General features: G+C 49.8%; 1 protein-coding gene across 1 annotated transcript in view; it reads left to right on the top strand.

The window, feature by feature from the left end:
* The window catches only part of RORA (RAR related orphan receptor A), a 112466-nt gene that overhangs the window by 80220 nt on the left and 14926 nt on the right, over positions 1 to 17320 (top strand). Inside the window, exons 3-8 of the mRNA XM_075532325.1 lie at positions 886 to 1027; positions 3665 to 4060; positions 10503 to 10624; positions 12768 to 12900; positions 13534 to 13641; positions 16442 to 16552. Of these exons, the coding sequence (XP_075388440.1) occupies positions 886 to 1027; positions 3665 to 4060; positions 10503 to 10624; positions 12768 to 12900; positions 13534 to 13641; positions 16442 to 16552 (1012 nt within the window). The remainder of the gene's footprint in view (positions 1 to 885; positions 1028 to 3664; positions 4061 to 10502; positions 10625 to 12767; positions 12901 to 13533; positions 13642 to 16441; positions 16553 to 17320) is intronic.

Below are 17320 nucleotides of genomic sequence, written 5' to 3'. Positions count from 1 at the left end.
CTCTCCTTTCCCAAACGGTGCTCACGATCTACACAGGAGCTTAATGAGCATCTAGTTGTGTTGCTTACATCTCTTATTTTGGGGGGTAATTATTGTTGTATACACACATATACATCAGAGAGCTTCCAAAGGTGAGTAGGGAAGCCCCACCCTATTGTCGTTCCATTTTCCCACCGTTTTGAAGTCAGCTGTCTCCATGACACACCCCTGCTGTTGAGGGTGCTCCCACCTCCTACAAGCGGAGCCGCCCTCTTGGATTTCTGTTTGTTAGAAGTGGGCCGCCAGCCAGTCTCCCACAGATCGGCCGGAGGGTCAAGCTCCCGGCTATTTCCGTCAGCAGCGGAGCACTTCAACCACTGCACCACCCAGCTGCCTCCACAAGGCGCCCAGAAGGGTGGTGGTTGAAGTGGGCAGCCCAGACGCCCACTAGGCCACAATGGCAGCTTCCCTGGATGGTGGAGCGGCTTCACTTCCAGAATCTCTGACGTAGCAGAGAAGCGCCATGTGTTTATTTCACTAAAACAAAAACTGGTTTGGAGATGAAAGTGCAGGATAGGCCCCTGTCTGCTGCGCCACCAGCATGTTCCTTTTGCTCAGCGGACGCCGCGGACGGGGCCTGACCCTGTGCCTTTGAAGAGGTACCTGTCTGTTGGTGTTCGGGAAAGTTTTGCATGTGTCAGGGACCGGAGGACCGGGCTCCTGGGATCAATTTTACTGAAGGAAAAAGAAGTCGCTTTAATTTCATTAATGGTTTCCTGCATGACGCTGCTACAAGTTTAATTCTCCATTAAATATTAATGCTGCTCAGTGCGTCCTCCACGGTCTTTAGCGCAGCACGGCCCAAACGGACACTAACCTGCTTCGTGTTTTATAACCGAATCACAGGGCTTCTTCAGGAGGAGTCAGCAAAGCAACGCCACCTACTCCTGTCCTCGGCAGAAGAACTGTTTGATTGATCGGACTAGTCGGAACCGATGCCAGCACTGTCGCTTACAGAAATGCCTTGCCGTCGGGATGTCCCGAGATGGTGAGTGCGGGGGTCCCCAGCCTGAGTGATCGGATCGGCTGTGGGGGTCAGGGATGCCGAGGTGCCTTCCAGAAGCTGGACCCAGAGCAGCCAAAATAGGATCTTCCCCACTCTCCTAGAGCCTCCTCTGGCCAACCTGTGGGCATCACAGCAGTGGGTTCCTCCCCTGGTCTGCGGGGTGGCTGCTGGGAGGTGGTGAGGGAAGGACAGGCCCAGCAGACAGACCACCGTCCGTTTTCTGAGGGTTCAGCCCTTGCAGGTGCATGAAGCAGCTGCCGGTGAGTGTCATCGGAGAGGCAAACCCTCCCTAGGGCCTGGGCTTTCCCCTTGCCCGGTCGGAAGCACTGCCCACCCACCACCATGTAGCATTCCTGAGCTTATTGGCACATGGGATGGGTTTGTGTTCATGCTACCCAGATGTTTTAAATCCCGTGTCCGGTTCAAATATGTGTACCTACAGAATGTGTGAAAGTAGCGCAGAGCCTGGCTCAGAGGCAAATGCTGTCTTCGTTACATGAAGCTATTTTAAGAGATAGACGATCATCTACCCTCCAATTATAAACCATTTCCAGATCTCCCTGGAAAATTATCTTCAGTGCACCAGATTTCAAGACAACTATTCTGATACGTGGAAACTGGGCAGAAAATGCAGCATGTCCATTTTAAGGACTGCTCCTGAAATACCAGCTGGTCCTTATAGGATGCCCACCCCCCCTGGAAGGGAGCGTCTCTTCCAGTGGGGTTCCTTCTGAAAGCACCCACCCAAGGGTGAACCTTCTGAACGCCAGGCAGGCCAGACTTTCTGGAAGTCAGCCTTCTCCATAACCAGGTACTCTCGGGCCTGCTGATCCTCCCAGGCACCTGTTCCAGCAATCTCCAGTAGCGGGACGTGGACTGGCCCCCTCAGAATATGTAAGGAGCCAAGGTGGAACCCTAGGCTTTGGAAGTTGCCAACACAGCATTCTTGGAAACGCCTAGGATGCACCCCGATTCCCTCTCCCGGGGCACTCAGCTGACACAACCCGGCAGGTCTTTCCTGAACTTGTGTATTGAGTCCCGAGTTGTATGTACCCTTGCTCAAGAGCGGGCCTTTCTAGTTCGTGTATGTGGCGGCATCGGACTGTTGATAATACTGGGGGCAAAGGCAAAGGGCAGCGCAGTCGCATAGTCCCGGTGTAAGGAGGTTCACCCGTGGGTACTCATCCTTATGGGTGCCCTGGTCTATCCTCCCCCCCACCAAAAAAATGTCTTGAGTTTACCTTCTTTAGATTGTGCCCACCATAGACAACACACCTTGAGTGAGTGTGGGGACTTACAAAAGCATGAGCCCGAATCTCAGGTCCATATCAGCCAGACTGCTGTCTACCCACCCCCACCCAAGGGTGTCTCTAACTGTCACCTGAATTGTGGAGCTCCCAAAGTGACCAGTCTCCCAGCTTCCCGCTCCCTGCGTAAAAAGGCAGCGCATCATACTCCTTGGCATGCAAAGAAGCCACCAGCTGCCACCGCCTTGCCACCATCCCCCCCCACTTCCATCTGTCCTGCCACGTGGACATACCTTGTCACATGACTGTGCGACAGCCATGTGGACGAATTCATCCATAGTGCTCTATTTATCCACCATCGATTAGTTTCCCTAGTTAAATCCGTTATCAGTTTATTAATTATCTCTTCGAGACAAGAGATAAATTCCATTATTAAGTTACCCATCCTCTGTTAGAACAAGTAAGTCCCTCCTGCACAGGCATTACCTAGGTATTCCGAGTCTCGGGGAGAAATTAACTGAATCAGTGGGAGGATTCAGACCAGGAAATCCTTTTTATTTTTCTTTGCCATGGGGTGGCGCGGGAAATGCCCTTGGGGAAAGGAAATAAGCGGAGTTCCCCCGACGTTGCTCTGTGTGAAATATGGAGGAAACTGCGTGGGCCTCGCTGGTCTCCTGGAGACACCCCTTCTCCTCTCTCTCGGTTCCAATCGGCACCTTTAGAAGCCCCCTGGCCTGCCAAGAAGCACCACCCCATCAGCTCGCCCACCGTGTCTCACACAGGGCTCAGCCTTTCCAAAGCCCCGAGGGTCCTTGTCCTGGAGGCTAACGGATATCAACAGAAAGTGACCTTGAACGGTGGACCCTAGGTCGACCCTGACCTAAGTCCAGTAGATTCTGGGATCTCGTTTCAGGAATGACCGAGACTGGTTCGGTCCGGTCGGGTCTCTCAATAAGGCCTCAGCATTCCTTCATGGACTGGGAAGAAATGCATGAAACATACAGAAGGTACAGAGTAGGGAACTATCCCTGTGCATCCGTGCACCCGTGGGCTGACCGTTAAGCAGGGAAAGAGGCAGTGTGGCCAGCTACATGGAGAAACAGTGAACTAGCACGTGACACCTTGGAGTACGTGACATGGGTGGGCATTGCCAGGGGTCTAGTTCTGACCCATCAGTTCCTCGTGGGGTGTTCTGGCTACCAGACGTGGGGCTGCCTGCACGATGCAGGACAGCGTCCATGGGGGGGGGGGGGGGGAGTTGCGGTGTCGTCCTGTCCTGGGGCGGGCAGGCGGCTTTCGCTTGCGGCTGGCTGAGGCTAATGAAGGGAAGCCTGTAGCTTGCGACGTGTGGTTTGACTGTGTTTTCTTCCAGCCGTCAAATTTGGCCGCATGTCGAAAAAGCAGCGAGACAGCTTGTACGCGGAGGTGCAGAAGCATCGGATGCAGCAGCAGCAGCGTGACCACCAGCAGCAGCCCGGGGAGGCCGAGCCGCTGACGCCCACCTACAACATTTCGGCCAACGGGCTGACAGACCTCCACGATGACCTTGGCAGCTACATCGACGGGCACACCCCCGAGGGCAGCAAGGCAGACTCTGCAGTCAGCAGCTTCTACCTGGACATCCAGCCTTCGCCGGACCAGTCGGGTCTGGACATCAATGGCATCAAACCAGAGCCGATATGTGACTACACGCCAGCTTCGGGCTTCTTCCCCTACTGCTCTTTCACCAACGGAGAGACGTCCCCCACCGTGTCCATGGCAGAATTAGGTAAATGGCACTGCCACTCCTGTCGGTGTGCGTGCGTGTGTGCGTGTGTGTGCGTGTGTGTGTGTGTGTGTGTGTGTTGGGGGCAGAGCAGCACATCCATGCCTCTTGCAGTAAAGGGGACAGACAGACGCCTTCCACTTTCGGCTCAAGAGTCGAATTCTTAAAACGCTGCAACGAGAAGGGAAATTCATCTTCGCCATTTGCCTCACCCCCACCCCACCCAGGACCATCCTGCCCTGTCCCCTTGACTGTCTGCTGTGGTCGTGGTTCGTTCCACTCCTGGACTGACCTCTCCGTGTCAGAGGCTGGGGGTGGCGTGAGGGTGACCTTAAAGCATCCCTGGAATTCCAGAGCAAGCTTGACATGTGGATTTCACTAGGTACTGAGTGATTTATTTTCCAGGTGTTGCGTATGCCGCAGGTCACGAAATGGCAGCCATCGAATGAAATCCACTTCATACATTCTTTAAAAAAAATCAAACTCACGGGATTTGATTCTGACTCCCAGTGACCCTATAGGACAGGGTAGAACTGCCCCTTGGGGTTCCTGAGACTGTCACTCTCCTCATCTTTCTCCCACAGAGCAGCTGGTGGGTTTGAACTGCAGGCTTTGCGGTCCGCAGCTCAGTGCATCGCCCACAAATCTGCCAGCGCTCCTTGAATCTGGTCCACGAAAGATTTTTCATTCATTTATTGTGTAACGTGTACAGAGTTGTGTGCTTATCGAAGCAGTCGCTGACGTTTAAAATCTGGAGAATGACAAAGAAAAGCCCAGATTCCCAGCTCCTTTGGCGAGCTTCTTATATGCCTGCAAAACAAGGAGCTTGCACAGAACCCTCTTTCATCAATGCCTCCGGCCCTGGCTCGGAAACTCGGCCCTGGTGTACAACTGGGCTCACTTCTCGCCCATCAGCTGCCCAACCCCTGGCACACAGGCGCACCTCGTGTGTCGGTGTTTCGCAGGCTCTGCTGTTTGTCTTAGGTAGGACTCAAAGGCCTGTAGCCACCCCGTGCTCAGCACATCTGTCAACAGCACGTGCTCCCGCCACGTCTCTGGATTCTGGCAATCCCCAGAGCACGGCAAACTTCTCGCACGCTGCTCTTATTGCACACTCTACTTTTAATGCACTGGCAACCGAAAATCCAGGCGGCTGCCTTCTTCCGATCCGCCCTCGACCGTGGCGGCAGGGGCCTGAAACTGAACCCAGGAAACCTCTGAAGGTGGCCTGGCCACTCTAGACGGCGAAGAAGCACTGGCTTCTTTAAGTGCCTGTGAGTTTGGGTGGTGGATACTGACGGTGAAGTGGAAGCGCTTCACTGAAGGCTCGTTCAGTAAGCCCAAAGCAAAAGCATTATTTCCTTGTTGCCGTGACGTGGCTGCTGCTTGGGAAGCGTGGCCTAGAAATGTGGGTCACACAGAGCGTGGAACACTTCTATCCAACGAAGTTGTGTTCCTCTTCTCTGCTATAGAGTTAAGGACCTGGTGGCGTCATGGGCTATGCGTTGGGCTGCTAACCACGAGGTCAGCAGTTTGAAACCACGCACAGTTCCTCAGGAGAAAAATGAGGTTTTCTACTCCCGTAGAGTGACGGCCTTATAAACCCATATGGGCAGATCCACACTGTTCTTACAGGTCACTATAGGATGGAGTCTACTCAATAGCAATAAGTGGCTGAGCTGTCTACTCAAGGCACTATTATTAAGGAGACTTTGGTGAGGGCCTCTCCAGTGTGCAGATCTCCTCCTTCTGATGTGACTCTTCCGTCTGTGGTTCTTCACATAAGGCTCAAGGCCTTTGTAATTAATCGGGTGCTAAGTTGAAAGGGAGATGGAAGGGAGTCAGATGGAAGGAAGCCGGCTGATTCTGACCGAAGCACAGAAATCCTTAGTTCAGAGAAATAATTGTCATGTTCCTTATGGTGATTTTGCCACCTCTGAACCCCAGAGAGGCGGCCTGGTGGCACAGTGGTTAAAGCACTCTGCTGCTGGTAAAATATAGGCGGTTCGAACCCACCAGCAGCTCAGCCGGAGAAATGTCGGGCATTCTGCTTCCAGGAAGATTTTCCACCTTGGAAACCCGCGGATCAGTTCTGTTCTGTCCTGCAAAGGTGACTGTGAGTCGAAAGCAGTTTGGTTGCAGTCGCTAGGCACCCATAACACATTTTTAAAGTGAAAATGTATATGTCCAGTTAAATCTTTCTCCAAATAGAACAAATTGGAATGTTCTTTATGGTTTTTACACAAGCACCTCTTCATGGGTCTAAATTTAAGTCCTCCAGAGCAGGGACATTTTCAGCCCGGTCTTTAACTACTGAACAGCATTAAAGTTGGAACACAGCTCTTTTGATTAAGAGAGAAACCTGTGAACTAGAAGTCAAGCTGGGCAGAGTTGGGCTTGATTCTTCTTCCTCTTCTTCTTTTTCATTTTTTTCCCCCTCTCGAACTAGAACAAAAACCTTCCATTTTTGTCATGAAATCTTAGTTGGCTGAGCCTTCAGCAGCCCTGGAATGAAAGTAACATTTTCAGAACTAAAGAAGGATTTCACAGAAGGCCCACAGGAGTCTGTGAAAAAATGGCGTGGCTCACTGAGTTTGCTTCCACCTTACTGTGATCCCAAGCGGGCCTCTCCTGACCGCTTGTCACATGTCCAACCCTGAGCGTTGCCCATGAACAGGGCGCTTTAGGCTTAGCGTGCACTAGTGCCCGAGCGAGCAGGGCCAGCAGCGGCTAAGGCTAATCCCCCTGACCCCATGCACACTCACCAGGTTGGTCCTCAGTTGTCAGCTCCAGTGCCGTCTGGGCTCCCCGGGCCCGCGTATTTCCTCTACGTTCTTCTAATCAAACATAGTGCGGCATTTTCCAGGATGAGTAAAACCAGCTCATCCCTAGGATTAACCCCAAACCCCAAAAGAAACTAGAGCGTACCTGCAGAGGGTCTAATTGCGCTCCACTTCTCTCTCCTCCACTGACGCACACCGAGCTGCTCAGCAAGCTCAGAGTAGCCAGGTGTCCAGAGACTTCACCGCTGCTTCTTCGAAGCCACCCCACGGCCCCTGGTATTGCCTCCAAGTGGAGCCCGTAACCCAATTTAAGGCTCCGTTTTTGATGTGAGTTGTGAACAAAGGAAACCTATTACACAATCTGAAAGGCTCGCGGATCTTGCGCCTCCCAGCTTGTCATTCTGTGGCTGTGCCCACAGCCGGTGCCTTGTGATGGAGCCGCATTTGCATCCCTTACGAGGAAGTTTGGTCTCGCCATGCAACCCCGGCTGAGTCATTTTAGAATTGTGCATTTCCAGATAAGCAGCTTAGCTTCACTCCAAGCAAAATGTAACTGTGCTTGCTGCCGTCGCTGAAAACTCAAGCCTCCTGCAGGAGGGACAGCCAGAGACCAGGAGTTAGTTTCTGTGGATTGTGGTCCTAGCTGCACTGTCTGCGGTATCTGAGAACTCACGGCCATCAAGTCGCTGCTGACGCACAGTGACCCCCTGTGGGTTTCTGAGATTGTAAACTGTTCATGGGCGTATAAAGCCCAGTCTTTCTCCCGAGGAGCTGGTGGTGGTTTGCAACTGCCGACCATGTGGGTTGCAGCCCAACATGTACCCACCGTGCCCCCAGGGCCCCTTGTGTGGGGTACAGACCCTGGATACATGCCATGGAATCTCCATCTCCGTATCCTGTGTCGACAAGCACAGACTCGAGCCAACCTGGGTTTGAGACCTGGCTCTGCCTCTTGGCGGCTGGCACACCGTAACCCCATTTGGTCTCTGTTTCTTTACCTGTGCAATAGAGCTCATATGACTACTTAGGTTGCTGGGAGGGCTAAGTCATACATCGATTAGATACATTGTTTTATACTTGGCATATAGTATAAAGAGATCAAATAGAGGCTGTAGCAGATGCTACATCCCAAGCCCTCTACCATGAAGTCAATTCCAACCCATTCCTTCGCATTGTGGAAATCTGTGGCTAAGACAGAAGCCAGGATTTTATAGCTCAAGTAACCCTGCTTTGATCGATGAAGTAAATAATCATAGTCAAGGAGGTGACGTAACTTAATGTGAGCACAAAAATAAGGGATCGACTGAGTGAAGGCCAAAAATTATGCCGTAATTCCTCGTTCCAGGGTATTTCACTATCCCTGGATGTTTTTTCTGAGAAATCGCACTAACTTATTACACTCACTTTTACTTGGACTTGACATATTCTTCTTTGCTGAAATAGAGATTTAAACATAGTAGTGTCCAAAAACTTACACTAGCCAAATTGACCGTGAATTGGAATCAAAGGCTTAATAGCGATTGGTGAGAATGCAGCCACTGCCCTCTGCTGGTAGCATACACACATTGCACCATTCCTTCTGCTAAAAGCTAAACTAAAGTGGTGCAGTGGATCAGGCATTGGGCTGCTAACTTCAAGGCCATTAGTTCAAACCCTGGGACTACTCAGACAGAGACAAATGGGACTTCCTGCTCCCATAAAGATGTATATTCTCAGAAGCCCCCGACTGCAGTTCTTCCCTGCCCAATAGGGTTGCCAAAAATCAGAATTGACTCAGTGGCACTGAGTCTGAGTGAAAATTGGCTGATGCTCTAAAAAATCTCATCAACGTAGAGGTCTTTTGATAAGCGATAGCTCACAACCTTATTTTCACACTTGCTTTTGTGTCTCTAATCCACACTATTTTTGTCTTTATTCCCTTCATCTTTCCCCAAATGTTATTGGTTCTCAGACTCAAGCTTTTCCAGCTTCCCTCTCCCCTTACTCTGCCTCTGTTTCTTCCCTTGCTTTTTGCCTTTTACTTATGTTTTACTTCCGTATGTATCGATGTGGCCTCAGTGTCTGTGTGTTGCCAAAAGCCTTGAAGGTGGATTGTGTTTCTGGGTCTCTAAGGAGATTCTAGTTTCTAGCTCCATCTAGGTGAGCCTGCTCTGTCCACCCCATCCCCCACCCTACCCCCCTCCGCACAAGACTGCCTCGGTTTGAGCTAAGAAATTCAGCATCATTTGTTTAGATCACTTCTGTAGCATGTGTTCAGGATCAGAGAAATGGAGTCATGATTCGGGGAGAGGAGAGGAACGGGGAACATGATAGGTCTTTTTTTTAAAAAAAAAAAACCGTGTTGAATTCCTCCTTCTCATCTATACCAATTGTTGTCCACTTGCTCCTAGCTGTTTGCTAGGTCCCAACAGCCTTCTCACTGGTCCTCCCGCCTCCAACCTGCCCCTGCACTGACCCACCACGCACGAACTACTTGCCCTGTCGCCCCAGCTATTTCCAATCCACGGCTTCCCACTGAGAATCCCTCCGGGTTTTCATTTTTGCAACAAATCCAAACTCTGACCCGACGTTCACGATTCTTGGTGACCAGGATGCTCATCTATCCAGGTGTGTTTTGCTCTGGGCACGTCAGCAAGTCTTCCCCCTCCTCTGTACATGCACCCCCTCAGTGGGACTAGCCTCCCTTTCCACACCCAAGGCCTCTGCCTACCGATCCTACACACCACCAGGTTCCTCAAGTGTTCTTCTGCCCAAAAACAAACCAGCCGCCAAGCCCTTAACCCTCAGGCCCACCCCTGTTTCCACCAAGCCAATGTTGATCTCTATTTTCCCCTTTCTCTTTTAGGATTCAGTTTTCTATTCAACGATCTCCTGTCCTTAATTGCCCCAGCCCCCAGCCCACCCAGGGTGTCCATTCACATCCACTGGATGAGAAGTTCCTAAAAAAAAACACCTTTTTTTGACAGCTATTTATTTAATAGCTCCAAATCCCTAATGCATTATTATACTAACGCTTGCATAGCTCATGCTACAGGACTGCCCTGCCTAGCTGCTTGAATGGCTCAATTCTCACACTAGCCCTGTAAACTAGGTGCAGGGATAGAAAGCCGCCTCCTCTTTCTCTCTCGTAGCTGCTGGCGGTTTCAAACTGCTGGCCTTGTGGTGAGCATCACGATATATTCCTTCCCGTACAACTGTGTGGAGGCACCTAACAAAGGCAAGGCCAGGAGGGCCGTGGAAGTCACCAAGCCTTATTGTGAACTGTTGAGTTCCAGACCCTCTCCCTTCCTCTCCCACGCTCCCAAGTGCAGAAGAGCTTCTAATTAGTGCTCACTCGAACGCCATTGCCACGGAGCGGACGCCAACTCATAGCGACTGTACAGGACAGGGTGGGACTGCCCCTTGGAGTCTCTGAGACTGTAACTCTTTCCTGGAGGCGAAAGCCCATCTTTCTCACACGTAGGAACAGCCGGGGGCTTCAAACTGCCCACCTTGCCATTCCCAGCCCAACGATGCCACCAAATTAGTACAGCACAGGTTAAGTACAGCACTGCAAATAGCTCCGGCCTTTAGACTCGGCCCACGTGTGTATGACAGAGCTGACCGATGGTCCCCTGACCCCTGACTGACCGTGTGCATGCTGTCCTCTCCCTCCTCCTTAGAGCACCTGGCACAGAATATATCGAAGTCGCACCTGGAGACTTGCCAGTACTTGAGAGAAGAACTCCAGCAGATAACGTGGCAGACCTTCCTGCAGGAGGAGATTGAAAACTATCAGAACAAGGTATCATCGCAGGGCTTCTCCCGAGGGGGAGGGAACCGTGGGACGGATGTGTGGGTGCCGGAGAGTTGGCCCAGCATCTACAACACACGAAAGAGAGAGGGCTTTTCACGGGAAGCCAGCCTTCGGTTGCAGAGTTGGGTGCAGAGCTGATGATGGACTGCTCTGGGCCTTTCCATCTCACCGACAGACCTGCTAGTGAACTTCCAGTGGTCATGGATGGGGTCTTTTGTGCTTACAACTCTGCTCATCTCTCCCGCGATTTGTCCCCAAGCGACCAGAGGAAACTGCCGTCCGAAAGGTTGGGGAATTGGGATTTGTCCCAGTGTCGCAATGGCGGGTGTTAGGTCAGGACGCTGGAGTGACAGCATCGTCTTGGCTTCCTGTTTCCAGAAAGGAACAAGAGGGGGTTTATTAAAGACGATGTGTTTTAAAAGGCCGGATCATAACTAAGGTCTGAGCTCCACTCTGAACCTAGCAATGTGAGACTATAAAAATTAGGTCGCTATTTACCTTCTTCTAAAAGAACCCTCTGCTCAATAAGACACTAGGCCAGCAGGGGTAGAAGGGGGCAAGAACGGAGGCGGGGAACTTACAATTGTCCGTCTGTCGCTGATGAAAAAGCATGTTGCCATTTTTCCCTCAACCAAGTTCAAGGTTGAACAGACCCTTGGAGACGACCTAGATTCGAAGCCCTGGCTTCGGTTGCCCCTTTATTTTATGCACACGGAAACTCAAGTCCCAGAGAGACTAAAGGTGTGTCCACGTTTCCCTGTGAGGTCACTGAAGACCCCGCGGCACATGGCTGAAGAGTGAAGACATCCAAACTAGAATCAGCGACTGTGGTTGCGTGACACCCACCCCAGGTGACACAGCACACCTGCACCCTTAGGTGTTCTAGACTGCGGTCATCGACTGAGTCAGAACGCCAGGCATTTCTCCTGTGGGTCTGCTGCGTGGGTGCAAACCACCAGTCCTTGGGTTAGCCGCTAAGCACATAAGTGTTGCACTACCAGGACCGACCATTGGCTTTTCCATCAGTGTTTCTTCCACCCACTCAGATTGGTAGAAATAGCCTTAAACTGAGATTAAAGAAACAAGCGAACAGTGCAGCCATCTGAGATCACCCTGTCGCGGAATTGGAGCGTGAGCTTATACCAGGAATTAAACAGGGCAGGTGAGGGACTAGCAGCGCATCCATTGATTTGTCCTTAAGGAACATGCAGTGCCGATAGCCATAATCACACACACCCACACACACACGCCTCACTTCCAGCAAGTTGATGCCGACTCATAATTGCCCAATAGGGCTGGGTAGAACTGCCCCTGTGGGTCTCCGGGACTGTCACTCTCCATGGGGTAGAAAGCCTGGTCTTTCTCCCACAGAACAGCTCGTGGTTTCAGACGACCAAGCTTGCAGTTAGCAGCCCCGCCCGTAGCCCTCTGCCATCGGGGCCCCTGAAGGGAAGTCAAGGCGGCACTTTGAGGTAGCAAAACGTTTGCAATGGGATTTCAGAGTAAGACAGACGAGGGCCTGAATGACAGCTTGTCTATGTCCTGGCTGTGAAGCTGTTGTGAGCTTTAGTACCCACCTCTGTGAAACAGAAATGGGGTCTTGTGAAAGCAAAGTGAGGCAAGAAAGTCATAGAGCAAACCAGTCCATAGTACGTCCACAGGAACTTAACGGACTCCCTTTCTTTCCCTTCCTCCATTAAAACCCCTCAAACCAGAGACAATGCTGCTGTACTCTGTCCTGGCCCAGATGGCCCTGCCTGGCCCTGGGTTTGGCTTTTGATGTCCTCATCCTCTAGCCCAGGGGTCCTCCAACTACGGCCCTCTGGGCCACATGCGGCCCGCCGAGGACATTTATCCGGCCCGCTGGGTGTTTTTGCCCCATTTTTTTAATTCAAAATAAGCTATGTGCAGTGTGCATAGGAATTTGTTCATAGTTTTTTTAAAACTATAGTCCGGCCCTCCAACGGGTCTGAGGGACAGTGAACTGGCCCCTGTTTAAAAAGTTTGCGGACTCCTGCCTAGCCTGATTCAACCCCTTGCTCAGCGCCAGTCTCGCAGAACCAGGACTAGGAAGGCCGGTTGGGCCAGGGCTAGGGGTAACCGCGTCCGTTGGTGTCTGCCTCTTCCCCAGCAGCGGGAGGTGATGTGGCAGTTGTGTGCCATCAAGATTACAGAGGCGATCCAGTATGTGGTGGAGTTTGCCAAACGCATCGATGGATTTATGGAACTGTGTCAGAACGATCAGATCGTGCTTCTAAAAGCAGGTGGGTGCTTTCGCAGGCGAATCTTGCGGGCTCTTCCCAACCTCCTTTCACCCACTTGTGAAAGAAATGCTTGCTGGGGGTGGTCTTGGGGGTGGTTTTCCTCCAGTGAGAATCACGTAAGCTTCTCATAGCAGAAACTCTGTACTCGGTCATTTCTCTTAAGCTCCTTTCAAGAACCAACTCCTCCCTTTTGCTCCCACCTGAGCAAAGTGGGTCATTTGAACATTGCCTGCAGTTCCCCAGTTTGCCCTTGTCTCTGTGTTGCTTCTGCACCCCAGGCCCGCTGGCCGTTACAGAGTGGTTAAGATGAAGGGTGTTGGTCGAACTCAGAGAGATCGTCCTGTTTTTGTTGGTATGGGGTGAGTGTTTTTCAAAGCAACGATACATGGATGTTTTTCTAGCAACGCTGAGAATTTTTCCAGGTGAGGCAAAATGGGGCCATGGAGGTATGTGTGGAAATCAGTGCTCCCCTGTCAGAGAGTCCTCAGCTTCAGTTCCATAGTCTTTAATTACAGTCAAACGCCTCACCCTTTGAGGATCGTTGGGGCCGAAAGCAGACTCGCCTCCCACGGTGCGTGTGGGTGGGTGCGGTCACGTGCACTAATCTGGACGGACCGTGTCTGCCTTGCTCAGGTTCCCTGGAGGTGGTGTTCATCAGAATGTGCCGTGCCTTTGACTCTCAGACGAACACCGTCTACTTTGATGGGAAGTATGCCAGCCCAGAGGTCTTCAAATCCTTAGGTGAGAAAACTGCACCGTGCTTCCTCTTCACATCAGGGCTGCAGGAAAAGGCGGGGGTGGGGGGAAGGCTCTGATTGGACAAAGTAGACACCAGCTATTCGGGAACAAAAAGTACAGGGTTCTACTCCATAGCCGGGGTCTGCGGGTGAGCCTCATGTGAAGTACTCTTATCCTTTATACTGAATCCCTATAGAAGATTAACGCAGCTCAGCAGCTTTTTAATATCTATATTATGTGTAAAGGTTCTAGCATATCTTTTTATCTCAAACAAAAAACTCACCGCCATCAAGGCAATGCCACGTGGTAGTGCTCACAGGACAGAGCAGGACGCCCCTGTGGATGTCCAAGAAAGCCTCAGAGTTCTCCCATGGAACTGCTGGTGGCTTCAAACCGCCGACCTGGTGGTTAGCCCACCAAGTAACCCACTCTGCCATCAGGACTCCTGTCGCTTTATCTTGTTGTAGGCAATCAAAGGGATTTAAATGTCCTTCCAGAAACCAGACTCATAAGATAGATCGTAGAAACCAGAGTTATGACAGATATACCCCTCAGATCACTTAGAAGGTATGCAAGGAAGCAAGGAGCTGAAAGTCTACTTTTCTATCCCCTCCAACAGAGATGATCAATGACAATTAGATCCAGGTATCAAAGAAACAAAATATCGCTAAGGGACCTCATGACCATTGTAAATTAAGTATTGGTAGGTTTAAATCTCAAATAAAGTAGAATGTAGTCATTCAAAAAGAATAGGAGGGAAAGAGACCTCCTGCCACCAAGAAAGAGGAGCCAGGAGGTGAGTGTGTCCTTCGGATCAGGCGTCCATCCCTGTGCTGTGGAACTCCTGGTCAAGGACCTTCCTCCGGAGCTGACAGGAAAAAGCCTCCCCTGTAGCTGGTGCCCTCAATTCAGATTCTAGCCTCCCAAACGCTGAGAAAATGAGCAAATGTTTATTAATGTGTTTGTTGTTGTTGTTAAAAAGAATTGAAAATACCCATTATATGTTGTTAGATGGTTTCGGGTGGGGGGGGGGAATAAGCAAAAAAACTGATGGTGTCTCTAGTTCAATATAGTGTCAATTTAGACATGTGTTCAGTGGCAAGTGTTGACATTAAGAGCCTTATGTGGACGGGCAATGACAATTAGAGCAACACACCCAGACATTGTGCAGCTTCATTTTCCCCCATTATACAAGGAGTTACGCACTTCAGGATTTGAGTCATGAAACAGATATACATTTGAGTTGACAAAGTTGACCAATTGAGATGTTTCAACAAACGACGTGAAGCTGGAAGAGCACGCATGTTCTTTCCCAAAAATGGTGATAGCTACCAGGCCAATCATCGAGGAGAGATCTATATTCCAAGGAGAGGTGATCCAATATCATTAATACCACACACAAGTAAACTTTCACTGAAGATAATGCAAAACCATGACAGCAGCACATTCACAAGCAGCCTGAAAGAAATTCAAGCCAGGTTCAGGAAACAATGTGGTATAAGAGACAGCATTGCCAATAGCAGATGGATCGTGGCTGAGAGGAAGAGAGATAACAGGAAGATATTTAGCTACGTTTACTGACTATGTAATGGCATCCAGAGTGGAGCATAACAGATCATGGATAGTGTTGTGAAGAATGAAATTCTAGGACAACTCATTAGTTATCTAATGGTGCTGATGTAGACACTGTACGTAGACCAGGGGGCAGTCGTTCAAATCCAACTAGAGGTTCGAGCTGACGCCCGGGGCTCAAGTGGAAAGCAAATGTTTTGAGAATGATGAGGGCAACAAATGTACAAATGTGCTCGACACAATGGATGGATGGATGGGTTGTGATAAGAGTTATACAAGCCCCCATTAAAATATTTTTTTAACAGTTAGGAAAGGATTGCACATCAGGGGTTATATTCTTTCACCCTCCTTGTTCAGTCTGTGTGCTGAGCAAATTATCTGAGAGCAGGACCCTATGGAGAATGGCAAGGCATTGAGTCTTACTCATTAATAGCCTGCAGTTTTCAGAGGACACCACCTGGCTTGCCGCAAGTAAAGGTGACTTGAACCACTTACTAATAAAGATTAGAGACTACGGTAGCCAGTATGAATTACAGCTTAATATCAAGAAAACAAACATCCTTACAACGGGACCAATAAAGAGCATCGTGATAAGCAGAGAAAGGATTGAAGTTGACCTTGCACTTGAATCTGAAGTCAACACCCATGAGAGCAGCAGTCAAGAAACCCAGTGGCATGTTTCACTGGTCACATCTGCTGCCGACGCGCTCTTGAACGTATGAAAACGTGAAGTTGTCGCTTTGAAGAGTAAGATGAGCGGGAGCCATCATCTGCATGTGACAGCCAGCCTGGGGATGAGGAAGCCCGACGACGAGGCGCTGGCTCTGGATCACGGTGTGGATGACGAACATAGCATGCAGCTCAGACGGCCACAGAAAGGGCCGCTCTGTGTGGGACGTCCAGCAGATTGCTCCTTACGTGGTGAGGGATGGTGGCGCTTCAAGTCCACATCGTTAGGACCTGAAGTCAGGAGGGACCAGGACCTGGACCTGGAGAAAGACAGCCTACCTGGTAAATCACTGAAAAAGAGGAATACCATCAAGAGATGGACTTGCAGGGTGGCTGTAAGAGCGGGTTCAAATCCAGCAAAGATTGAGGATGGCGCAGGACCAGGCAGGGTTCTCTTCCAGTGTCCGTAGGATTGCTTGGAGTCAGCACCAGCCTTTCTTACTTTCTTTCTCTTTTCCCGCTGTAATAATAACCCAAATCCTGTCTCTTTCAATTTCGGCAGGTTGTGAAGACTTCATTAGCTTTGTGTTTGAGTTTGGGAAGAGTTTATGTTCTATGCACCTGACTGAAGATGAAATTGCATTATTTTCTGCATTTGTGCTGATGTCCGCAGGTGAGCTTTTATTTATTTAAAAATAAAACGCCTTTACAACTGTCCAGGTAAAGAGTTTTTTTTTTTTAACAAGGTGCATAACTTCTAGTGTCTGTAGAATATTAGCAGGTGTGGGGAGGGAAGATTGTTACCTTTATGAAATATAATTTTATGGTTTTCAAGTCACACTCTCCCCCACACATATGCCCACACAAATGCCACCTTTCAAAAGATCTCATGCTGTTTTGATAAAACTTTAAGAAATGAGAATTGAAAAAAATAAAATCTAGTCTAGAAATAACTTCCTAAGCCTTTGGTATGGTAAGGTTGTCTTTCATGACCCCAATATCCAAGATAAGAGGTGGTTTTTAAGACATCTTTCTTTTTCTTAAAATTCATTTGAATGTCATCTACAAGTTTATCTGCATTTAATCTAGTTTCAGTCTCATGAAAGTAATCAGGTTTTTTGAAAATTTACTCTCTTCTCTCTGGGATTCTTGTAAATAAAAACATTCTCCCGAATTCCCCTTCCTTAAGTCACTTTTTAGTTGCCTTGGATTATAAAGGAGATGGTCATGTTTTCTAGAAAAATTAGCAAGAATAATCCTGAATATTTCATTGAGAAATGTAATTATTGGGATGGCTTCTGGAACTGTGGTTTTATTTGTACCCGTTCCAGGTACGACCTTAAATTTACATGGCTGTCCTTTTGAAAGGGGATGCCCCTTCCTCCTTTTAAGGCTCAGTGACCACCCAAGGGTTTCACATCCTCTTCTCTGACTGTCCCAG

Source organism: Tenrec ecaudatus, chromosome 14 (genome assembly GCF_050624435.1).
Source record: "Tenrec ecaudatus isolate mTenEca1 chromosome 14, mTenEca1.hap1, whole genome shotgun sequence".
Lineage (NCBI taxonomy): Eukaryota > Metazoa > Chordata > Mammalia > Afrosoricida > Tenrecidae > Tenrec > Tenrec ecaudatus.
The sequence above is the reverse complement of the archived record's forward strand: the minus strand, read 5'-3'. Positions and strand labels throughout refer to the sequence as shown.